Consider the following 26,639-nt stretch of genomic DNA (forward strand, 5'->3'; position numbering starts at 1 on the left):
TCTCACACAATTTTTATGAGTACTACAGCAATGATATATATATGCTAAAAGAGGATTTAGCACTGCTATCACTTTATCACAGCTAGGCTATTCATGGAAATATTTTTTTCACCCTCAGAGGGTCTTTAGTGAACATTTCCATAGCTGTGCAATTTCCAATTATCCTTCTTAGGCCATCAGGATAGCTGGCTTAAGGTACTGTGTTTGTACCAAGTGGGTCCTGCTATAAAGCAGGCAACAGACTGGGAAGGAATTGCTCACAGGAGAAATTCTTCACGAAACACAAATGAGTGAGCTGTATTTTCAGAGTTTAATCAACAGACTTAAAACCCAAAGGCACTGGGGTACATAAAATCCTGACAACCAGGCATTCATAAACTCCAGAAAATTCCACCAGGAGACTTCCAGAAAGTGTTACCCAGCTTCTTAGGAAAATACACACATAGTAAAAATGGAAAACCTTGCAAATAAATACACTGTAAAAAGCACTTATGAAATATTTTGTCTGAAAATTAGAGTTTTCAATTTTGACAGTTCCTGTGTTATGTCAATACAGAAGTTTAGCATTCCCGTATTTCAGCATCCATCTGATCACCTTCTGGAGGCACAATCTATCCTTTATAAAAAGATAAGAATATATATATTGTGATGTTCACACTTACAACTATCAGAGTGACAGGTTTTTTAGTCAGAAAGGAGTCTTGGCTCTCCCCACCTAAGATGATACAAGCCCTTAATGAGTGGTCCTTAATTGCTGCCTATATCCATTGCAGGTGCTGGGAACCTGCTGTCAGAGCACACATCTCTTGGCCTTTGCATAACGGATGTTGAGTTTACAGGGTTGCCTTTAACCCTGGTTTTATGGCCTTTCTATTAATTGGACTTTGATTTGCAGTCTTCTCAATCACTGCAAGATGCAGCTTGCACCACACAGCTCACTTGTATTCAGTTCCTAAAACATGTGTCATAACCTTAACAATATTTAAAAGTACAGCCAGGCCTCCCCAGCTAAGCTGTCTTCATTGCCCAAAACCTTCAGGCTGTCATGACTAAACTCAGAAACCACTACCACTTCTCTTCAGCAATGAAGCTGTGAGCAACTCCTCCTTTCTCCTTTGCCCTCAGAAGAGCTTGAAGTCCACGATGAATCTGCCCTTCTCACACATGAAATAAAGACCCATATCAGATCTACCCCTGAATAAGGGCAAAAGGGAAAGAGAGTCCCGGCTCTGGATAAAAGTACAGTGAAATAATACACACACAGTAAAATCTGTTAAAAAACATAAAACATCTCCTGTCAGCTGAGTACAGTGCCTAATATGAAAGCTGAGGGAGTCCAATGTTTTAAAATATAGGAACGTACATGGCCTTGTTTATCACCTTACCATGCTGGTGCCTTTAGTTTAAACAGCTTTTCTGAAGCCTGGATCACTCGTATATGATCATTAGCCAACATACTGGCCCCCAAGAAAGATCCCACTTCCCAATAGCTTTGCAGTTTCTCCAAGCTCCCCTTTTTACCAAGCAGGCTGCTGATCTTTACTCCTGTAGCAAAGAGAATAACAAGTCACAATAATTTGTATTAATGCAATTTTAAAATAACCATTTCTCTCATTCAAAATCTTTTAATTGCTTACATTACTATACTCTCTCCATTTTGAAAAAATAAGATGGAAATCATACTTACCAGTTAATGATATATGCCTTCCAAACACCCTAATTGGTGGAAAATTCTTTTTTCCCCACCCCCTCTTCCTACAGGCTTCTCAAGACAGGAATGTTAACACATCACTGTGAGGACAAGGCCACAGTCAGATTACCTATGTTCTTGCATGGACCTCATCTGTAAAGGTAAATTGGGGCCTTAGGCTACACAACATAGCTGCAAAAACTTAACAGATGCTGAATAAGGCACCTATTATGTTTTTTTCTGCTTTGTTTTTTTAACTTACAAGCCCCAAGCCCCAAACTTACCTTTATAGACAAGGTCCCATGCAGAAGGAACAGATGATCCACTGGGCTTCTTCCAGCAGTGATGTTCTTTTAACTGCGGCAAGTCCTACCCCAATGAAAGACATCTATTAATATTCACAAGCCCCTCAGCAACTCAAGACTACGGCGAGTCTCAGGTTTTGTTTTTGACTTGCTAAGTTTGCTGAGAACTACAGGCTCCCCTGTGGCCTTCTGGATGAGTTTTAGCTCATATGAGCTGCTACATATAGCTAACATGAGATATGCTACACCATCCCTTGCAAAAAAGAAACCAATTTTCAGCTTACACAACAAGCCACTCCACCACTGTAGTCCTTTATTCACTTTCCCCACACTACTCCACTATGACAGTTTCCCTCCCACATCATCTTCCATTGCCCTTGATATTCAGGCTGAGTATTCACGAGAAATTTCAATGCAACTGTTGATCTTGTTTTTTCTTAACCTTCCCCAAGCAGCTAGCAGACTAAACTTCATGGTGGAAGCAGTAATAAATATTATCAAAATGGGTATCATTACATAAGCTACATTTCAGCCTACAAAGTTTATCTTTTTTTATCACACTGCTCACATTTTTATGACATCAATGTCAGGTAATAAAGGCTTTTAAAAATGCCATACATACATAATATCTCTGATCTGCCTGAGAAATGTCACAATGTACATCACCTCCATCAACACCACAGGGTACCATGGTGACCATCTCTGCAAGGCTTTAAGCCAGGGCGCTACACACATTCACACTGTAAAAGAGACCACTTGAAGATGTACACATGCACCAGACAGGGGAGAATAGGGAGGGGGAATTTGTGTTGAAAGTGTTCAACTTTAGCACAGTAAATGGAAAAAAAATAATCTCCCCCAGGACTTTAAAGTAACACTCCTCAGCACTATCTGCAAAGGCCAAAGGGCTTTGCTAGAATGTCTAAAACATTTGCATGCATTTGATAGCAACACATAATAAAATACAGACACCTACTAGCTTCCACAGGCTTTTAATGTGACTTCATCACAAGAGATGTAAACAACTGGTATCACAGGGATGCCTGGATCATTTCAGTTGGACATGCCTTTGCTGAGAGGAAGGGGAAAGTGAGGAATTTAGTTGTGCAGAGGGCCTTTGCTAAGTACTGGGTGATGGCACACACAGTTGCAGTGGCCACTGACCAGCGATCACAGGCTGTTTGTCACAGCGAGCAGCAGCACCGGTCTCTGGTTCACAGGCAAACATGCTCTGCCATGCCTCACTGCATCTGCAGGGACACACCCATCACAACCCTGCCCTGCTCCAGATGTGGGAACAGAGCTAAAGTGAGGTGCAAACCGAATGTGTGGGTCTGATGAAGAGTACAACTCACATGGGGAGGGACCTGCATTACTGGCTGGCAGGGAGAGGTGTTTGTTAGGAAGGCAGCACTGGTGGCAGCAACCATTTTGAGTCCCAGCTCAGTGAGGGAGACTTGTAGGAAGATAGGGGGGAGAAAGGATGAATGTTCAGTACCTCAGGACACCAAGTCTGGGAATCATTACTGTTATGTAACCTGGAGAAAGTCGAAGTTTTACCCAAGTATTCTGTGAAGTGGATCCTATTACTTTAGAGAAGACAATATCACCTTTGCATCAAGTTCTTCTGAGGAAGGTGAGGTTCTTGATGCTAAAATTCACTCCAGTTTGCTGACCATCCTCTGCAAAACTCATCTATAAAGTTACTTATCCCTGAAAGGCAAATTACTTAGCTCTGAAATGTAGTTGCTTTGTGATGACATTAGCAACAGGTTCAAAAACTATTACTCCAATTTAGAGAACTTGGGTGGGGGGAAGGATTATTTTGGAAACTTGGAATGTGAACCTTCATAAATTTAAGTCTGAGTTTATGTTCTCCTTGTATAATTTCTCTTTTCTAAGTTTATTTTTATTTCACCATCTTTAAAATATTTTTGAGAGTATAGGAAAATTCAGGCAAAGTCAAGACATTCTCTCCTTCCATGATAAACTTGGCATTCACAAGGGGAGGGGGAAAAAAGCAGCAGGAATTCCAGTATATTTTATCAGAAATATTTTGCTTTTAAAACAAATGAGGCAAAATAGAGGAATCATTAACACCAGAAAAGCCTTTGTTTTTATAACACCAAGAATATACCCACAGCTTCTGATGAAAATAAGGTAACACCAAGTAGATATTACCAGTTAAATACCACTATGAAGGCTTTGTAAATAAACCTCTTTCCTTGCTCAAATATTGATGGAGCAATTCATATTACAGGACCCTTTGTGTGTCAAAGTTGCACAGCCTGCAGAGATCATAACTGTCAATGCAGATCACAGCATTTCTGTTCTGGTCTCAAAGTTATTTGTATAGTTAAGAAAGCAATACTACTCTGAAAATAGAAGGAGGGTTTTTATTAATGGTCCATTTGCTTATTTAGTTTTGAACTGTTATCTGATAAGTACAGGTAGGAACTTTTAGAAGGCAAATTTTCTGATCTGATGCAGATTGGTAAAAATTCTCTTGGATTTATTCTTATTTTACTGCAGTTATTACAATATTCCAAATGTAATCACATATGCATCTCCTAATTACAGTCTCATGCGCCCTCTGAAGAACTGATAATGACTACATCCTTCCCTACCCCTTTATCAGCCTAGCAATATAATTTCCATTTAACCTGGACTGAACTTGATGAGTTTGTTCTTGCTTCTCTCCTGATCTCCCAGTAGAAAGCAGAACTTCTCTAATTTCTGTGTATTACAGATAATGCTGTGGGTGGACACCAAACAGAAAACACTGCTTGGCAAATCTAACTATTGCTAAAAAATTATCTTGTACACACAAATCTAAACAAGAGGTGTCATCAAAAGAATTACACACATATAAAAGATACTTAGGACCAGAAAAAAATCAAAACATTTTCCTATACAACCTTTGTGATATTGTTTGATTTTGTTTAAAATATTAACCTCATACAAAGAAAATACTAAACTGTGCTCAGAATCTAGCATAACTCCAGCCATCTGATAAAACTTGTAGAAAGATCATTGTAAGGTCTTTCACCTGGGAAAACATAGTCCGGGAATGCAGCATAGGCTGCAAACTATTGCACTGGAGAGCAGCTCTGTGGTAAGGGACCTGGGGGCCCTGAAAAACAAGCAGCTAAATATGAGTGAACAGTGTGTTTCTTCAGCTAAGAAACCCATGGGATGTTGGGATGTATCAACAGGGGTATCATTATGAGGGATAAAGAAGCCATTATCCCGCTCTATTCAGTGCTTGCCAGGGCACTTCTGGAATAATACGTTCAGTTTTGGTTCTCACTATACACAAAAGATTTGGACAGGCTGGAGAGGGTCCAGAGAATGGCCACAAATATGAACAAAGGACTGGAAGGATGCCATATGAGGAAAAGCTGTGTTTGTTCAGCCCTGAGGAACAGGCTTAGGGGAAGCATTATCACCCTCCAGTGGGTAAAGGGTGGCTTCAAAGAAGATGGAGACTCCCTTTTAACAAGAAGTCACAAGGAAGATTCAAAGGGTGACAGGCACAAGTACTACTGGCAACTTTCCAATGGGGCACAAGATGAAAATTTTCAAAATTTGAAGAATCAGCCCTTGGAATCATCTCCCAGAGAAGCAGTGGATTTGCTGATGTTAAACATATTTGAGGTTCAGCTGGACAGGGTGTTGGGCCATGATACACTAGGGTATACTATACTATAAATATATTTGAAAACATGTTTCAAAATAGCTGAGCCAATCTGACTAAAAGTATTTTGACAATATTCCCTATAACAAAAAAGAAAGATGGACACCAGTAGCTAACAGGAGGGGTTGCTACATCAAGGGTTTCCAGCAGACAAAATCTAAATGCTAACATAAGACAGGCAAATAAACACACAAACCAACGACCTAAGGAATGGATACTTCTGCACTAAATAATTCATCAGCTAGGGATGGAACCTTATGTAAGAATGAACATTAATTTCTGCAACAGTCTCAATACAAATATGGAAAACAACACTGGACAAACTCACAAGAACATGATGCCAAAGAAATAGCACACAAATTTCATGAGTAAAACAACTTTGTACAGATCTAGTTGGCTGTAGTCTGCATGCAATTAAGAAGTTTCTTTTAAAATTAAGGATTCATATTAAACTACACAAAAAATATAGTTCAGCTCCATTAAGCAACCTAGTTTAAAGTTAGGCCACCAAGTGAATATTTGTAAACGTTATGCAATGTATAGAACATATCTTCTTACCTCCTACACTGACACAAGAATTCAAATTTCAGCATAAGATGTGGAAGTATTCTATGCCAACCAAAAAGCAAAATCTCACTCACTCACAGAAGAGCAAACACTGTAGTTGGGGCAACTCTATGCAGCCTCACACATACAAATTAATACCTTCATTTACACCTCAGAATTTAAAATTCACTTCCACTGTTTATATGAAAGTAATCATCTCACTCTGACCTTCATACTCAAAATTACCCAGGAAATTACTTCCAGACGTACAGCACGCACCTAACTTCAAAACTAGAGCAATCACTGAATAAAGATACATTCAGTGGAGTGAAAATATTTGTTTCTTTCTCACTTGACAACCTCCTCAGGGAAAACAAAGATTTAAAAAGACTTTACTGAAAGTCAAGAATTATACAAATTCATGGAGAAGAACACCAAATGCAATGCATATTACAACATTCAGTCCTTTCTCCCAAATCTTCCCTGAATGTATGACAGAATAATCTCGAATTTTCCCTCTCCTCAAATCCAGAAAAATCACAAACAAAATCATAAAAAAAATAGTCCTAATTCTTTCTTCTTAAATAAGAAACTTTATATGACAAGGGTACTGGAACATTGGACCAGGTTGCCCAGGGAAGTGAATGCCTCTTTGTCGGAAGTGTCCAAGGGCAGTCTGAGCAATCTGATCTAGTGAAAGATGTCTCCGCCCACAGCAGGGGCTTGGACTAAATGGTCTTTAAAAGGTCCCTCCAACCCAAACCACTGTTATTCTATGATTCTATGAATACAGATGTTCAGAAACCTCTAAGAATGTGTCAAAAGAGAAATAGTCTTCTCTCAACCCAACCCAAGGTCAAGTCAAGTGCATTTTCCTCAGTCTTAGGATGGGCTTCTCATCCATATTCCTTCCAGGGGTTTGTGTTTGTTTGTTTTAAAGAGTGCTAGAACTGGATTCCCATTTCAGGTGCTCCTGTTTCACACAGATGATGCCTTTACAAAGAAGCTTAGCTTTTACTGAACTCTGGTACCAATTTAAGACCTTGACACTGAAACCAAGTCTTCATGACAGCACTCACCTGCAGTCAGGTGGGATCAGCAGTGGTGTGAGAGACCAACTTAAATATTCACATATTCTCTATCAAAGCTTTCACATACAACCATCAGATTTTTCCCCTATAACAGTGGGTGGTAGTGTACTTTCACTAGAATGTGATTTCACCATGAATTTACAAGTTATAATTACCAACTTTCCGCAGCTCAAAAGAAGTATCAAAGCAATGTCCAGCTGCCAGGAGGAGTACTGCATAATTAATTCCTGCTGGTAATGTTGGCTCTGACTCAAATGCCTTCTTGAACCTAGGAAAACAAATATTCAAGCTTACTTTGTAAATAATGCAGTCTAGTTGGGGCATCATTACAGTTTTAGGTAATTTAAGAGCTTATCTTCTGTTTACACAGCAAGAATCCATAGAAGTAAAAATATTTTAGTGTTTTCCACACATTCTTTGTGGTTATTTTTAGGAGTCTGGTATTTATACATCCTCCTCCCATTTCCTTTCCCCCCACACAACAAGCACAGATCCTAATCATCCATTCCAGTAAAATTATCCCAGTAAAGTTGCAGTATCTTACAATATTTTTTTCAAGATCAAATCAAACTGAATAATACTATCAGTTTGTAAAAGACCTGTTTCAGAGTTATATTTATTAATAAGCTCATTAACTTAGTCTTTAGTAAATGAGTTTTCATTGACTTGAAACCTTAGATTTTATTGTGTATCTGCTACGACGGCACACACAGAAGCAAATGATACAAGAATGTACCTCACATTTAGCTGTGATTTCAGCTACTCCAAATTTTATTCTTTACTGAGTGTCTTATTGACACTGTCCTTATGAGTTCACATAAAACAGGACTATACCAGATTTCATTCTCCTCAAGAGGAACTGAGCAATCAAGAGAAATGGCAGAGGAATTAACTTAGGCTCAATCTTGTCTTAAAAGAAGTGGAAGTGCTCACACCAACACAGCACACACTATCCTCATGCTAGCAATGCCAGTAGCTGTGATAACAGCAACAGGACCTCAGAATAGGAACACCTTTGATTGCAGGTATATATACACATATTCTCACCTCCATAGGGAGAAGGCAAAGACTGCTATCATATGTGAGTTAAGTAGCACAAGAAATTTAGACAACACAATTCACTACAGTAAAAGAAATGCAGTTTAAATTTACTTTCTAAAGGATGAAAAAAATACAGACAAACAAATGGAATATATTAAAAAATGTAAACAGGTTGTGACATTAGTGTAAAAAGAAAGAAAAGAAAAAATAAAAAAGCTGTGCAAAACCTAAGGATTTGACTTCTAGACCATGCTTTGACATGCAAGCAAAGCTAAGGCATTTTTATGCCACCAGGCCAAAAGTAAGGCTGGTTTTTAATTTGTTTGTTTGTTGTTTTTTCTGCTCTAATCATTAATGATTTTGCATCCTTTAATGTAAGATCTGTTCTCCAAAACTGTAAGACAGGCTTCTCTTCAATCTGCTATATATATATATATATATATATATATATATATATACTTTTTATACTTCAGCTGCCCACCTCCAAAGAAATTAATCATTAGACAGGCACCTACTGCTCTAAAGAAAAGCAAGAGAAGCAGAAAATACTAGATCTTTTTCTTTCATCATTTTTCTTTCATGCAATTTTCTCTTGTACTGTGAGTTACAAAAAAGTGCAACTAGAAAATATTTTTGGCTCACTTAAAAAACCCCAACCAACACATAGACACAAAAAAATCCACCCTAAAAACAAAAAACAAAACAAACAAACAAAAACAAAGGAAAAAACCCTAAACAACCAAACAACCCATAAAAATCTGTCAGCTAAACAGAACAACAAAATCACTGATTCTAAGTATATACATCTAAGAGAAGCCCTTTAGCTGGCATTATCTGTTTGGAGACAGAGTGATGTTGGGAACTGGATCACATTTTCTGCCCTAGAGATCTCCCAGGCTGTAATTCTCATGCAATACAAAAAGGAGAGAGGAAAGATTGACAGAAGAAAAAGAAAAAGCCTTGGAAATTAGTGTTTTTGTTCCAATATAAAAAAGACTGTAGTTTTGGAAAAATGTTGCAGTTGTTGACGTTAGAGAAAATGCTGCAGTGCAGACACTGAATTAGAGAGGTAGCAGTGAAAAGATATGAATAAAGACTGGGTAGCTTTGGTAAATCTGATTCACACTGTCGGTGTGAAACAGGAAAGTGACAGTTAATAATTACTCTTTCATATATTCTCTCATATTTATATGAAAGATATCTTTTATTCTGCTTTCTAATTGTCATAAAAGCACATTGTTGGTTTGGTTTTTTTAATTGGAATAGACCAAAGTACCTTGACATTACCAGTTGTTGCAAAACCAATACTTTGATTCTGCTGCCAAATTCTCTTTATCTCATGCAATTCACTGTACTTCCCTTATATCTTTATTTTTCTAAGACTGAGATAATAACCTTTATCTCAACATAACATAGCACTGCCATGGAGGCATTGCTCCTGCACACACCTTGTCCTGTTGTGGCCTGCTGTAGCACTAGAGTAGGCTTGCTCCTTTCTAAGAGCTTTTCACTGAGTTATGAGTCAACCTTTCAGCATGTCAAGCCTGCTGTATGACTAACACTAGAAAATCAAATCAATATCCAGTATAAAATAAAAACCAAAAGCAATTGGACCATCTGGTACAGCCTCTGTCCAAACTCCAGCTTGACTCAACATAGATCTCCTCGTTTTGTGGCAGGAGGTGCAAGAGCTTTCTGTATTGGGTCTCAGTTGCCAGATACTTAAGGGATTAGTTAGGGCCTGGCTGACCAGCACCCTACCTTGTGCAGGAACTATCATCCTCTGTCCTTTCCTAGACTAGAATGCCTGCAATCACTTCCCATCAGATCTATGATTATCATGATTGCTAAGATGTATTTATTCAAATTGTGTTAAAATAGCTACATAACTCACCACTCTTATACATACAATAATACAATACAGTTCAATTATGTTTGACAATATCAAATTTTATCTGTTCATAAGGTACTATGAACAAGGAGAAAGCAAGATGTACAATACCAAGAGTAATTTGCATTTAATTCAGTCTGCAATAATGCCTAAAATTTGCATACAGAATTACACTTTTCTTTTTATCATGTTCATGACATTAGCAAAATACAGTGTTTACAAAAGACCCTTGAAAGTTTTTTACGGGCTTTGTGCTTTACACAAAATGGAATTTTTTTTAATCCAAAATTATGCCAGGAGGAATGAAAATAATAATATATTGCATTCCTGTTATTTCAACATCTTTTAAAATTCCAGTAAGAATTGCCAAGCTGTAAAGACTGACCAGAAGTTATAAACTGCATTTGTATTCTGAGGCCATAACTGGTAAACAATTTTATCTTATCTTTTATGAGAGACAGCTCTAAGCTGAAGTTTACTGAAAACAAGTGATAAATGACAAAGAAAGAAGAAAGCTTCCATTTTAAGCATTTACTTCAACAAGCAGCTGATGAGCACAAGACCAGAGCTAAGACGTGATGTGCAGGACACATAAATGCAGATTGTCTGTATCCTCATCTGAATGCAGAGAAGCAGAAGTCTAGGATGACATCCCATGCCTCTATTTTCTAACCACTTCCATGTAACAGTGATTTAGTGCATTTCAAAAGCATTAAAATAACAAGATTCTTCTCTCTAAAATGAGGATAAGAATTCAACTATTATTGACCAGTCATTGTGTACTTCTTTGACTACTGATGCTACTGTAGTCCCCTGCAATGTGCCTATACTATATGATGATGATAAAACTTTTATTACTATACAGTGATAAAACTTTTCTCAGCAAATTTGGAATACTGGTTGAGAGTTAAACCTCTAAGCCTAGCTAGCTAATATCTGTCAGATTCCAGACATGCCAATCAATTAATGACTGATTATTCTCTGGCCCAGATTCCTAAGAATAATACAGTATAACAGGAGACTTCATATTTTGGAAAAGTGATGAGTTTAGTTTATGCCTAAACTTCAGGCCTCTAAGGCACTTCAAAAACTTTGCAGAATCTCTCATTCTCAACAAATAAGCAAGGAAATGTAGAAGATTTGTTCTATCCCCTAAGGATGCCAAGTATTTGGAAAGTAAAACTGTTCAAATACATTCTTGTTCGAGGAATATTTTTCCAAAGCTAACAAAAGGACATAAACCAGGAAAATAGTACTCACCAGAAAGTTGCTCTGTCCCTGCTTTCTATATCTATGAACCCAGATTCCAAAAACATGTCCTTATAAATTCGACCAACCAGGCAGTACATATCTGAAGCTACTTGGTCTTCCTGCTCTACAAGGGGAATCATAATTTCTAGAGCTTTCTGTCTGTCTCCAGGCAGATTTCTCCTGTTGAAAATAATAATTTTTATTTAAAAAAGTTAACAAGAAATAATTTTTAACTACTGTTTTTAATATACATATGACTTCATCCATGTAAAATGACGGATAGACACAATGGACTATGTTATTTATACACACTTACCCCTTTCTTCTTTTTTTTTTGTCTTTTCTTTATGTCATGGAAAACCTTTATAAATGCCCCTAAACATAACTTCTCTCTCTCATGAAGCATCAGCTATAGCAAAGAACTGAAAACAGCATCAAGAACCTCCAGGGAAATTCTAAGAAGAGTCATGCATTACTTCTTTATAAAATAGAAAAATATGAAACTTGATATCTAGTATTTCTTTCAATGTAATTCATGCTCTAAAGGAAAAAAAAATTCAATCTTGTGATTGTGATTTTACTTTTTATATACAATTTGACTGTGAAACAAAACATCCAAAAAGCACAAACCAGATTGAACTCCCATGATAGGTTTATGAGTTAAGCCAATAAGGCAATATTAAAAGAAGTCCTTCAGACAAATAAACCACATAATTGCAAGCATTAGACAGCTCCTGGTGAGTCACAGTTTTGGTACATACATCATTCAGTATGAAAAGTTTAGAATTTTAACATGTTTGTGTACTGAACAATCAAATTATTCCATTTTCAACATTTCCACATCTTGTATTGACTATCACTTATTCAGATTAATGAATTTAATGAGAACAAAACCAGTACGGCAAATAATGTTTTCCAACATGGATTATTTACACTTAGCTGGTCTTCAGAGACCAAAAGTCCCTTCTTTTATTTCTATTTACTTTTCCATCATCAATGCCCTCACATTTCTTGATTTAGGTCAGACTAATCTTGACTAATTGAGCTGCCCCATCCTTCTGTACTAGTGACCTGGATTAGAAGCAAGAGACATTTTTTTCACAGCAAAGATTCAGTAGCACAGAGTATTCCAGACCTGCCTCAGCTCACAAAATATTCCCTATGGTTCCAGTAAGGAGAAAGTTACAATTAGCCAAAGTAATTCCTTCTTGGCACACCAAAGCATGAATATTTTCATGGCTGTCATGGCTTCTAGTTTAATGGCTAGTGTGGAAAGGAGAGGAATAGGAAAATCTCATCTGAACTCCTTTGCATGCACTATGTAGATCTTTCGTCAGATGCTCTCAGAGCAACATCTTGAGTCACAGAATCAGTGAAGTATATGGATACACCCAAAAAGATTATGCTGCAGTTTTCCAGGTTTTCAGTGCCTCAATGAACTAGTCCTGTTTCCAAAGATGACTTTGTTTCTAAAGAAAACTGTGACCTTGAGGTCGAAACAACACATTACAACTCCGAGGAACAACTAGTGACCCTTGTGAAAGCTCTGTAGAAGTGGCAGGTACATGCTGGATTATTTAATCTGCAAAACTTCATGTATTTATGTCAAAATGGAAACAAAAAAGGCACAATATTTATACCTTCATTTGCCTTCATTTACTGGTATAAAGGCACAAGTAAGAATCTGGACATCTTATTCAGACAAAAAATGCCAGACTTTTACTTTTTTCTTTTTTTTTTTATTTCAAAACCAGGTTCATTTTTTCAAGTAATTCCTTGTGGCATGTTTTGACATCACTTTTATATGATATGCAGTTTTAAGCCTCCTCAGTGAACCTGAATTACAAAATTCAAATCTGTGAGAAGAAGAACCATCTATCAACATTTACTACACTTGACAATTTTGATACCTGTTGACACCTGGTCTAGTCTTCTAAAAGTCAACTGCAAAATGTTCACTGTGATAACAGCAATGGAGCAGAGAACATCTGTAATTTCCTCTGAAAAAACACCCCTCTTAGTCGCTTGCCTAAATGTCAGCATCTTAGAAAGAAAATCTAGGCTTGGCTTTTATTTAATCCATGGAAACAGTGTATGTTGCTCCATGCATCATATTTTGCCCATGTTATCAGAGGATGTGAAAATTAGTTAATCATCATAATACAATAAAATCCTCCTATGGACATTTGATGAAAGGTCTGCTTCTGTTGCCTAACATTATCAGAACTCAGACTTGAATGAGATTATGTCTTTGCCAGCACGAATGATGCAGCACTGTCACTCACACAGAAATGTTAAAAGTGTATTTTACAGAAGGAAAATATTGTTAGGTATTTATTTGCTTTGATTTATGTACTGAAACAAAAAATAATGCAAACCAAAGACAAAGACAATTTAAAGGCAAAAACAATTCAAACATACTAAAGAAAAGGGAAAGAAATTTGATACTATGAGATAAAAAGAAGCTTAGAATCCACAGAGGTGCTTCAGTCAAAATCATAGGACTGCATATAAAGATTCCAGTAGGGAACTTCACATAGGATTACCCATCCCTTACAAAGTTTGAAATTTTCATTCACTGTTCCACAGCAGAAGGAAGGGTATATTCTTACCTGTTTAGTGCAAATGCATAATGCAACCTCACATGGTGGTGTGAAGCCAAGTCAAAAGTGGGTAGTTTTTCTAAAGTTTTCACCAATTTCACAATGGAATCATAATCCTTCCAAAAGAAAGGGATAATAAAGTTTTAAGTGGCTGTGCTGAGGTATGCCTAAATAAACTCCTCTTCAACCTAAGCAGTTATAATTTCATACTAAGAAGTATATTCAGTCGACTTTAAGGTTTCAGTTTCTTCAGTCTCAAATTGAAAATAGCCTAGCACTAATCAGAGATGGGAATGTGTGCCGTATTTAGCAGGGAAGTCCAATTTGTTCTCCTGTGCTGCTTCAACATGGTCCTGTAGGAATTTTCATAGATGTATTTCACTATTAAAGTTAGGAACTGAACACACTTCAATTCTTATATTGTGCAGACATTACAAAGGTAACTGCATTTGAAATGAGGCATTTTAAATATCCGAAGTAGTCATAAGCCACAAAAACAAGACTCTTTAATACCACAGCTTTTAAAGTAGCTTATTCATTGATATATTTAAAAAACAAATAAAAATAAAAAAATCAAACTCAAACCACTTCATGTTTAAGGAATGACAGTTGAAATTATTAATAACAAAGCAAGCAATTACCAGCATCATTCCAAAACCTGAAATATGAACTATTTACGTTTCCATAAGAAATGTCATTAGCTTTGGTGAAAAATAATACATTTGCCTATCAATTGCAGAATGCCACCATAGCTTTTAAGTGCATGCTGTTCATCACACAGCAGTGCTGAGATGGAGAAGAGTTATTACATGTCATATACTTTATAGGTACTGTTATAAAACCTTTTTCTGCTATGGAAAGGCAAACAGTGAAACTACAAAATAAAATAAAAACATCAGAGAAGATACCATAAAAGATTTTTACTGATGTGCTTTATCCACACATTTTGTTTTAAAAATCTGTGCCAAATACAGAATACCAAAAATTTCTGTGCCAGTGTAATTTAGTTTACCATTCTTAGTAGTAAACTCCTACCTGGATGTCTCTGTAGGACAGCAGCAAGTTTATTACAATGTCAGCAGACAAGACTTCAACGTTATCGACTCGCTGTCGAATCCTTGCCAGCTCTGCTGCGAGCTCTTTGCCCGTGTAAAGCGTCCGAGCCTTTCTGATGTCATTCAGAATGGATTCCCGGAAATACTGGCTGGAGAGGAACAAGTTCACATCAGCACAGCTCTCCCAGTGTATGGGCAAAACATGCATTGATGGAGCAGTGTCAGTGCAGAGATTTGGTCAAGCTGAACTATTAAATATCAGTTTTTCTGAACAGAAGGCAAAAGAGGCTGACATTTATCTTGCTAGCCAGAATATTTGTGTTTTACATGGGTGTACAAGAAGACAACTCACCTGGAACTGGCCTGTGCCACCTTCAAGAGCTGAATAAAGCGATCCACCAGAGGTAAGCATATAGGCCCAAGCAGAGACTCAAAACCAGGCGGCATCAGCTCTGTGAGTCCCTTCACAAAACTGCTATCACAGCAGTACACCTTGTTATGTGGAGTTATCATGTAAGGAACAAATATGTAGTTCCCTGTGCACATCTGCAGGGAAACAAGGGGCAATATTTAGGGCAGTTATAGTTTGGCAAGCCAAAGTATGAAACAATTGCATCTACTGCCTGCAGAATTCCACCTGTTAAAGTCAAAGCGAGACCTGCTGCTTACTTCAGCAAGACTGTTTTGATACATAAATTCAGTTTTCACATCAAATGTGATATACACCTAAAATTCATTAGTTCAGATTTTTGCTATCATTCCTGTAAAATCAGTCTTTTCAGAAGTATCAAGTTGACCTTAAAATTGTAATTGGCTCAATACTAAAATAATTCTCAGGCCACACCCTGAAGAGGCAGATAGAATCAAAAGAAGCTGAGGTACTTGCTTTTCAAGGTGACATGATCAGAAGAAAACAGTACAGTTTGGCTCACAGATATTAGAAACAGTAATACAATCTAGTTGCCTCACAACAGGACAACGATAGAGAAAATTAATCCTCATATGAACTGCAAAATTACTCAAATAATTTTGCATTCAAAAAGCAAAATAAATTCCCTACTATGTAGAAAATATTTTCAGTGGGACTTAAAATCATACGTAGCTCAAAATAATCACTTACAAAACACCTCAGCATTGCTAAACTGCATTGATTTTTATATACCAATGTATGACAGATACTTTGCAAAAAAAAGAGAAAAAAAAGAAAAATAAGTGTCTTCCAAGGAAGAGGGAAGCAAGATGTCTGCTGACTGTGGTATGTGTGTGAGTACAGATTTATGTGCAGAGAAAGTTGCTGAATATTTGTGCTTTAGAGAGTCTTAACTACGAGACAGAATACCGACAAAATTGGGAACAGCTCCTCCATTCATGTCTCAAAGCTCAGACTCCATTACTGAAGTGCCCAGCAGCAGCCCAACAGCAAAAGCCTTAAGGAAGCATTTCTTGAGACTTATCATTTTTAGTATGTCTAAATTATTTTCAAGGTTAATTAGTTTCTGTTCAGCTGCTTTAAGTCTCCCAGAAGTCAATACTGCAATGCAGACAGCACTTCAGAAACTCCCTGCCTAGCTGAGCTCCACAGATTGAGAGGGCAGTGACTGAATAGTTTTTGAATGCACAATACCAACTGTGTGCTTAAAACATGTATTTTAACCTGCATTATTAGTCTTTTAAAACATGGAGGGATTGAGGTAGTCAAGTCTGCAAAACATGTGTGTATAGATATGTCAGCAAGTCTCATATGTCATATTTGTGTACAAATCAGAGACTGATATTCAGTAGCAAGCAGTATGAAAAGTACACGTATTATTTTTAATTACACCCATCATACTATGAAATTGTAAGACCTCAATATAAAGGCCATCCCACTGCACTTCTGAGGGGTATCAACAGACTCTGTAAAATCTAAAAGTAATTGGTGCAGGCATTCACATGTGGTCAATTGAGATCAACTAACACAGAAGTTGTTTGGAGATAATTGTATACAGTGCCTTTCACAAGGGTTAATTTAGTCTTCTTTCTGTGACCATTGTGAACTGCTGCTGCTGAAGAGCTAGGGAGTATTTATCTCTGTGTGACTGCAGCAATTCCAAAGGAAACTTGAGAACTGGGGAGTATATGACAATTTTTTTAACAAGTAACTAAGGAGTGGGATGCCAGAACCCAAACAGGTTGTCTGTGCAACAGAGAAGTGAATGGATACTTCTATTCAAGAATATCCTAGAGTGTAAGGCAATCACATGCTTTCAACAGTGAATGGATGAACTTTTTACCCTGCTAAAATCTAATGAGCCCTACAATCAAAGGCAGAGGGAAAATTATGAATTTGCTGGAAGTGGTTTCAGCAATTATGAGATGGGTACATTGCCACTGGCATAAGAGCCACTATTACACATAGGCAGACTGTTCTCCAGCTTTCCTTTTCTAGGTAAAGGAGAAAAAGGTTGAGAAGTCAGAGTCAAGAAAAAGGGCTACAGATTTCCAGAGACAAACGTTTTACTTCCTAATGTTTATTCAGCGCATTAAAAATAAATTCAAAACTGTTTGCAGGAAGACCTTCTCAGACCTCTGGCACACTGTTTCCAATGCTGAGGCCTTAAATAAAAATCAACGCTGAAAAAGGATGTTCCCATCTTTTGAAGTTCACAGAATCCAAGGTTTACCCTTGTAAAATGGTCATGGCACCTACAGAGATTGTACCAGAGTCTTAATCTTTAATTCTACCAGGAGGAAAACTGCTCTCCTTAGAGATGACAAGTGTCTGAATCCATTACAGAGCATGAGCTCTTAGAAACTCATCCTGCGTGCACTTTCTGTAGGAAGTACTTATTTATTTCAGTGAAACAAGACAGCCAGCAAAAGTTTGTTTATATGCATTCCTCCTGCTAGCTGAGGGGGGAAAAGAAAAGCTGGTTATAATATAGAGCCTGGCATAGAAGACATTCAGACCCAAGAGTCTTTGGAAGCAGTGGACAGGGAAGAACTTAACAGTAAAAGACAGGAGAAAACTCTGTGGGAAGAAAAGAGAAAAAAAAAGAATCCATTTACAGTTGCTCAGAGGCCCCTCAGGGGTCTCAGGGAAGAATCTCACCCTGATATTCAGTAGCAAGTAGTGTGAAAACACAATGGCCTTTCCCTGGCCTTTCAGTCAGGGCATCACTTTGCTTCTTAACTTAACCTAGATAGTTATCTTCTGTGGGAACTCTGTATCTACAAAACTTCTCAAATTTGGCTGAAATCCACCACACAGAAAAGCAGGCAGATACAGAACAAATGTGGAGGATGAAAAACCAGTACAAGCTCTTAAGTTTCATTTCCTTAGGAAATACACTTAAAAAAAATAAAAAGAGCACACACGCAATAAAGCTAGAAACACAAGAAATACTGACCTCAATTTCACTTCCCTAGCTAAAGAGTACAGTAGGTAGATATTTAACAGCTAAAACTAACAAAGGCAGACATGCAATAGCTCTAGTGTCAAAAGAAAAAAGAATAAAAAGTTGCATATTATTTACTAAAGGTGGTGGTGGAAGAAAGATAAACAGTGACCGCAAGACTTCTTTTGTATAACAAAGTCTATAGTCCCCTACTCTGGAAACATGTTGTGTTATCATCACAAATTCTCGTTGCAAAGAGCCCAACTCCAGCTGCATTTGGACTATGATTAGGGTGGGACCCAAGAGAAACCAAGCTGTAAGGGAAGCAGTTGTGGAGCTACTCTAAATGTCAGACCACTTTGAAACATTTTCCCTAAAACAGAGTGTGTGACTTGCTTCTTTCCTCATTCATCCGGTAATGCAACCTGTCTCAGCAACTTACACTTCTTTCTCATCTTTTTTGTTGAAATATAAGCTACACTAATTTAAGTCAGAAAGGATCAGGTGGTCTTTCTGACACACTTCCCATCTGCTCACACTTGCTTTATATTTTCACTTAGTACATATTACTAGACTTGGAAGCTTAAATATATTTAACTTATTCTATTAAAATTTGCCTTGTAATACTCCATCCCAACTCTGATCCCACCAAATCTGGTCTTTTTTCTAACCCTGACTTCCCTCTATACTCTAAGTCTATTAAGCACACAAGACAAAATTATTTTACTTTGATCCATTCTTGTGACTCAACTATATAATGTATAATGAACCCAGGATATTTTTGAAGGAGTAGCATCTTAAATGTAATTGTAATATTCTATTATCTTAACACCCTTTAAAAAACATGGGTTGAATACAGGGGCTTCAAAAATGGGTGGGAATAGACCCCCTCAATCAAGAACAAGTGGTTCAAGTTTCATTTTACAACCCTCTTCCTTTATAAACCTTCATTATACAAGGTTCGAAAGCTCAAATTACTGTAGTGAAAATGACAAAGGGATTACAGGGCATCTGAGTTGTATGTTGAAAGGCATTACTGAAAATACCCGGGGCTGGGACAGGCCTGGAGCGTGCATACAGCGAGTCAGATGATCGTTACTGTGGTTCACACTGATGCACAAGAGCTTGGGACATTAGACAGGCAATCCTGGCCTAAGCTTTCAGATCAGCTGAGCTGCTTTTTTCTGGGAGGCATGAACATAGATATCAAAGTCTTGGGCTAGCACACTCGGTACCTAGCAACACCAGGTCAATTTCTGACAGACTATCCATGTCAGCCCATTTCATCAAGTCAGATGAATTAGAAGGCAGAAGTGCTGGCTGGCGTCAGCTACGCACATAAATGCTTACAATTAAGTGATGGATACTGTAATTGATTTTTGCAAATCTTTTAATTGCTCTGTATTTTTCTACTGTCCATTTCTCATTTACTGAGGACAAATTTAACAATTCCAAAGCGTAAGTAATTTCAGTTAGAGATGTAAGTTCATGTTTAATAACTCTATAATTACAGAATTTTAGACAAAGCTTCTAGCTAAACCTAGTGGTCACTGGATCATTAAGCACCTTTTCCTTGTTCAATATCCTTTCTCAGCTTCTGAAAGAAATTAATATAGCATCTACTTCTATACAAGAGATAATAAAAATCAATAGCATATACTTACATTTTAATGATCACAGTAAGAATATAAACCAGCCCTTCTTTTAACATTCCCCTCTTCTACAGAACTACTTGTGAAAAGGGTAGCTTTTTAGACTTGAATGGGGAGACTATGTCTTCTTAGAAAGAACATCATGAAATAAGACGAACACTACTCTTTCTTTCAAAAAATAAATCTGATGTAATGCAAAAGATTTTTATTTTCAGAAAGTTGCACTGATGAAAAAGACATGGTGCTAGACAAAGTAACATTTGAGTTCTGGCCAATTAAAGTCACCAATTAATGACTTTTTCTTCATAAAGAGGAGGAAAACTCTGAAAAAATCCAGAGTCAGTGGTGCAAAGTCCATTCAATACCCTAAGGTCTTTACTAGCACTGCTCTGTTTAGATCATTTAGCAGTCAAATATCCGCAAACAGAGAAAAACTGCCTTCAAAGACAAGAAGTGTCCAAGAAAACAAAGATTCCCAAAACAAAAACCATGATACTTCAGCCATGAATGGGAGAATCTAGCAGAATCCCACCCACTTGCCAAAGATTCAGGTTAACATCTAATGTAACTTTAATAAAAGAAAAGAAAATCAGCTGAATTAATAAAAATTGCCATTATCTCTCACAGTAGGAACTGTTCTTCCTGCTGACACTCTTCTAATTAAAATAACTTTTTTCTAGTTCTCCCACTCATCCTTTTGAAAAATATCTGCTTTTATTTCAATTCTTCTGGTGAAATTTTTAAGGTAGTTCTCTGCACATGGTATTATGTGTAGCAGATGGCAAAATCATAAACCAAGTTATTAAATCTATTCCCTCCATCCCCCAAACACACAGTAAATCAAGATGTGCTGATGTTTTAATGAATACAGACTCAGTTTGGGTTTACTTTAAATCCACTCATATGAATGATATCCTTACTATTGATTTGAAAAGGACATTAAGTAAGCCTCATGCCTCAAATGAACAGAGGCACAGAGACTGGATCTATACTATTAATACCTCCCCTTTTTTTTGAGAATATATTATTTCTTTATATACTCAGGAATATCATTCTGTTGCAGCCATGGTACATCCTAAATGCTTGTTTAAAATCATCTTACAGCCTATATGGTCCTTTAATCATATTTACATAGGAAAAAAGTTACCAACTTTTTCCCAGGAAAGTATGCATTAAATATATTAGTCAAGAATTCACAAATTAAAGAATAAGCAAGACGTAGTGTCGTATCATAAATAATAAATACCACAGTTATCACTTCCAACAAAATATTTACTGAAGGCTACATAGCATTTTTACATACTTGGATATCAAAAATCAAACTGGCCACAAATCTCTTGTTGGCTGGATAAGGAGTATTAAAAATATTTTCCACTATTTCCATGGTGAAAGAAACCAATAGTTAAATATACTCTATGCTACAGTCTTTTAACAGCAGTTAGGTGGAGATTCTGAGCTTGCAGAAGCTTCTGTAATGCCTCATCCAGAGTCACAGAATGGGTCAGGTTGGAAGACACCACAGTGGCTATCTGGTCCAACCTCTGCACTCAAGCAGGGTCATCCTAGAGCACATGGTACAGGATTGTGTCCAGACAGTTCTGGAATATCTCCAGTCAGGGAGAGTCCACCATTTCTCTGGGCAATTTGTTCTGGTGCTTGGTTACTTGAACAGTAAAGAAGTTCTTCCTTATATCCAGGTGGAACATCCCATGCACCAGTGTCTGCCCATTGTCTCTTGTTCTAGTCCTTGGCACCATTACAAAGAGCCTGGCTCCATCTTCTTGACACCCTCCTTCAGATACTTATAGACATGGATGTGGTCCCCTCTCAGCTGTCTCTTCTTGAGGCTCAACAAGACTAGCTGTCCTCAGTATTTCCTCCTAAGAGATGCTCCCATCCTTTCAACATCTTTGTTGCTCTGTGCTGGACCTGCTCCAGGAGCTCCATGCCTCTCTTGCACTGGGGATCTCAGAACCGGATGAGTTCTCCCACTCACATTAAAGGAGCACTACACCAAACTGTCTCTCAAGCTACACCTTAAACAAGAGGCAATTAGGAAAGGCTGTGGAAAACCAGTAAAAATTACAATCATGGAACCATAGAGTGGTTTGGATTGGAAGAGTCCTTAAAGGTCATCTAGCTCCAACATCTGTGATGTGCCCAGGGACACCTTCCACTAGACCAGGTTGCTCAGAGCCCCATCCAACCTGGCTTTGAAGACTTCCTGGGATGGGGCATCCATATCTTCTCTGGGCAATTCCAGGGCCCTACCACCCCCACAGTACATAATATCTTCCTAATACTTAATCTAAACCTTCCCTCTTTGAGCCTGAAGCCATTGCCTTTTGTCCTATCACAACAATCTGATCCCTTCAAGTGTTAGAAAAGCAAAACACTGCCTGGCCATACAACATTAACTCTGTTGCTCAATCGCTAACACCTGTAAGTCAGCTGCCCAAGAGAACAATTCCCATTGCCTCCAAGGGCCCTCCTGATCAGACCAGGAGCTTTAATGCAGTCTCACATCCCAGGCAGCCCTCAAAGCTATCCACTTCTCCAGTCTGGTGCAAGCAAGCAGCCTGAACTGAAAGGTGTGCACTGTGTCAAGGTGTAACTTGCTACAGTGGGTTGCAAACCACATGTAGAATATATGCACATTAGACACTCAGATTCAGCAAGAAGGCAAATTAAAAAAAAAAATTAATAGACCTGAAACTTTCCTCCAAATGTGGTAGAATTTAAACCGTGGGAAATTATGATGAAATTAAAACTGGTTAGCTAAGACTAGCAATGTACAGTCATGAACCATAACCTTTATAGCAACATCTGATGACTGAATCTCTTTACTAGTAATTTCTAGAATGCCTCTGCTGCTTGATTGACCTCAAAAATCAGATAACAGCAAAAACTAAACTAAAGTTCTTAACCAGCAAAATAACTACCTTCTGTTAAGGTATCACTGCCTGTAAAAATATATGGTTTTGGTATTACTGGAACATTTGGAAAAGGTCCAATTAAATAGCTATAAAACCACATATAGCAGGAAATAAGCCAATGCAATCTTGTACTGCTCTGCCCAGACAGGCTCCAAGCAGCTTATCTTTGCTATGCAACATTGTATTGACTATTATTAGGAAGCACAAAAATCCAGCAGAGGAACAAAACTGTTTGCGATAGATTTTTGTTTTGGTTTTTTTTGTTTGTTTGTTTGGGTTTTTTGGTGGGGTTTTTTTTGTTTGGTTGTTTTGGGTTTTTTTTTTTTTTGTTGTTGTTGTTGTTTTTTGTTATCCCACTTTGTTTTAGGGATATAAGATTTAGGAAAAGCAAACACAAGGCATTTCAGTTAGGCAAATATATATAGATACACACACACTTGTTTTGCAACCTTTTTAATCCCCTGGTGCCAAGGATACCATGGTCCTGATATGGCTGATGTTTGCATGCTATTAAAAAACATGTTCTAGAACACCAAGACTGAACTCCTTGTTTATCCATATGTGAATTTCATTATTTTTTTTTTCATCTTGGTAACCTCACATGACTATTTTTGGTAAGGGTGAGCTTCTCTAGAACAGAACCATACCCATTTAACCAAGAATCTTAAAATTTATGAAGAAATACATTTTTTAGGAAGCAGGTATTATATTCAATAGTTAGGCATGCACCAACATTGTGAAAAGCCTACTTCCAGGTCATTTGGCTGACATCATGCTGAAAAAAATGAGGAAAAAGGAGACAAAGGAGCTGCTAAAACCATTGCACTGACTTCCCTCTTCTAATACCAGGGAAAATACTTCCTCCCAGAAAAGATGTTATGTGGGTGTGCTTGAAAACATCTGAGACTTTCAAGGAACACATTCTTTTTCTGGCATACACTGAAGCATTTCTAAAAGTGATAAATGACAGCGTCACAGTCACCTATCCAAATTTAAATGGAAAACAGAACAATCCTTTCTGAAACAGACGAAGGCCAAGTTGTCATACCTCTCCTTGAGCTTTGGGGACTGTCATTTAAAAACAGGACAAGATGACATCTCCCCTTTATTCTATTTTATCAGTCATCTCCTGCTGGTTTCCTGCTAAGAGAGCTCTTCGCCCTACCCTCCCAGGAACATTACATTAGTCACACATCATTTTCCCTAGGTCCTAGGCCACGAGAACAAAAACACAGAATGTAATACATTCATCTACAAGAAAGGCCTTACTGTTCTCTTTTCATTTTATGTAAAAGGCCTAACTGATCATTTCTTCCACTTTCATTAGAGAAAGGCGAGATATTTCTAGTCTAGCACATCTTTCACAGCCTTCTGTGAGTGTCTGAAAAGCACTTTTGGATAAGAGCTATATAGAAACTCTATAGGAAAGCCTCTTTGCTTTGTTTTTTTAACAAAAAAAAAAAAAAAATCTGTAATTTAAAATGCAGCATTAGACCAAAGCTTGCACTGGTTTTGAAGCAATCTGTAGAAATGCCATGCAGAAAAAAGACTGCATCTTTTTCAGAGAATCACATTTCATACTGGTGAAAGTAATTACTTAATCCACTGTTAAATAAAGAAGTAAAATCAGGAATGCTGCTGTTTTCATGGCATTGAGGAAAATAAAACCTGGTCAGTTTCTGAAATTAAGTACTTCATATGCCCCTCTAAAAAAATTTATTCAAATATATGGAATTGCACAGCATGCACATAGCACCTCAGGTTATCAGCACAGCACTGGGTAGCCTCTATGAAATTATATCTTAGCAAATGTGGCTACCAGAAAGTCACGAAGCAAAACCAAGAACAACTCAGCCCTGCTGCTCCAGAACAAACCACATTGGAAAAGCAGTGTTCTCCCAGCCACAAGTCTGCCTCCACTGAACTTGGGAGTGAAAAAGGGAAGGGAGATTTGGAAGGTCTACCTCAGAAACCAGAGGGACGCCAAGGTCCAGAAACCTACAGTTTAATAATGACTGGCACTCAGACCATTGGGATCTGCAATACGCTTGGACTAACAGCTCCAAGACATAACTTTTAGAAATAAATACTCTCTTTATATATAGAAATAAATGCTCTCTTTATAAATGCACTTGATATATATACACAGACATACATCTATATATACATATATATATCTGTACACAAATATATATTACATAGCTATACACACATTTATATACATACATATATGTGCACATACATATATATACACACACATATATATACACATGCATACATATATACATACACACTTTTTTCTTTTCAGAGCTGTAGCCATGGATTTCTAAAATGAGCAAGTTTCTAAATAACTCTATTTTCTAACAGAGCATTTGAAAAATAACATTAAAGAAGAGTGAATAGAAAAAGGCAACCAAAACCAAAAAGGATAAAATGACAAATGCAAATGGGTGTGAGATAATATGACAGACAAGTAAAGGCAGCAGAGAAAATACCACTGATAGATACAGGCAAGGTAAGAAGTGAGCTTGGTACCTAGCAACCAAGTGATTTACTCATATTTGCTGCTAGAATTTCCAGAATTCTATATCTAACTCTGTACAATACAGTAGGAAAGTGTTAAATTATTTGAGTGGAAAACAGAATATAAACAACATTTAATGAAATAGAAGTTTGGAATGTTTATAATTCAACTGAAATCCATACATCATACTTACATTATTCTTCTGGAAAATAATTTCCTGAAATAAAAACAAAAAAAATGACAATGTTGACAGCACTAGGAAAGGTATTTGATCAGTGTGACTTTCTAATACTACTGTTTGCACACATGACAAGAAAAGGTTGGTTGGCAGATGTTTTCTTATGCCTGTCAAATTAACATAAATAAGGTATTGTCTCAGAAGAGACAAAATTCCTATGGAACCAAGTAGATACATACAAACTACATATACATAAGAGCCTATCTACTGTCTGCATGTGACTATACATATATACACATATATACATGTCCCTCCATTTATAAATTTTCCTAGAGGGATGATGTCCAGAAGTTGTCTATTAATAAACATCTATTCCTATTTGAAAAGCCAAATACAGTAACATTTTGGTACCAGGAGAAGCAATCAAAAAGAATAGAAAGCAGTATTCATATGAGGTTTTAAAATATTCCAAAACTGCTTGAAATTCACTTGGCTCTAATAATTAGATGCAAAGAACATATCTTCACATTTTCAGTGTGAATTTTCAGAGAATTAGAAGCATACACAGATGGAAAGAGCTGATTCCTGCACACTAATCCAGGTGGTACAACTCAAGTGTAAACCACTTCTGAGCAATGATCATCTTGCTTCCAGCATGACTTGTCAATAAGTTCGTATCCCAGGAATTGATAACCATAACAGATTTATCAGACAGATTTGCCTCTGTCACTGGGACCGGTAAGCAGCTTCACTGGCACAACAGCATTAAAAACAAGCACAGCATCAAACCAAGGTGCCTCAT

General features: G+C 37.3%; 1 protein-coding gene across 1 annotated transcript in view; it reads right to left on the bottom strand.

The window, feature by feature from the left end:
• The window catches only part of MAP3K5 (mitogen-activated protein kinase kinase kinase 5), a 98,730-nt gene that overhangs the window by 41,027 nt on the left and 31,064 nt on the right, over window positions 1–26,639 (bottom strand). Inside the window, exons 3-9 of the mRNA XM_021553111.3 lie at window positions 25,853–25,876; window positions 15,523–15,716; window positions 15,151–15,319; window positions 14,125–14,231; window positions 11,522–11,692; window positions 7,485–7,597; window positions 1,386–1,545 (exon numbers count right to left, since the gene is read on the bottom strand). Coding sequence (XP_021408786.1) covers window positions 1,386–1,545; window positions 7,485–7,597; window positions 11,522–11,692; window positions 14,125–14,231; window positions 15,151–15,319; window positions 15,523–15,716; window positions 25,853–25,876 — 938 coding nt within the window. The remainder of the gene's footprint in view (window positions 1–1,385; window positions 1,546–7,484; window positions 7,598–11,521; window positions 11,693–14,124; window positions 14,232–15,150; window positions 15,320–15,522; window positions 15,717–25,852; window positions 25,877–26,639) is intronic.

The sequence above is a fragment of the Lonchura striata genome, chromosome 3 (genome assembly GCF_046129695.1).
Source record: "Lonchura striata isolate bLonStr1 chromosome 3, bLonStr1.mat, whole genome shotgun sequence".
NCBI classification, from domain to species: Eukaryota; Metazoa; Chordata; class Aves; order Passeriformes; family Estrildidae; genus Lonchura; species Lonchura striata.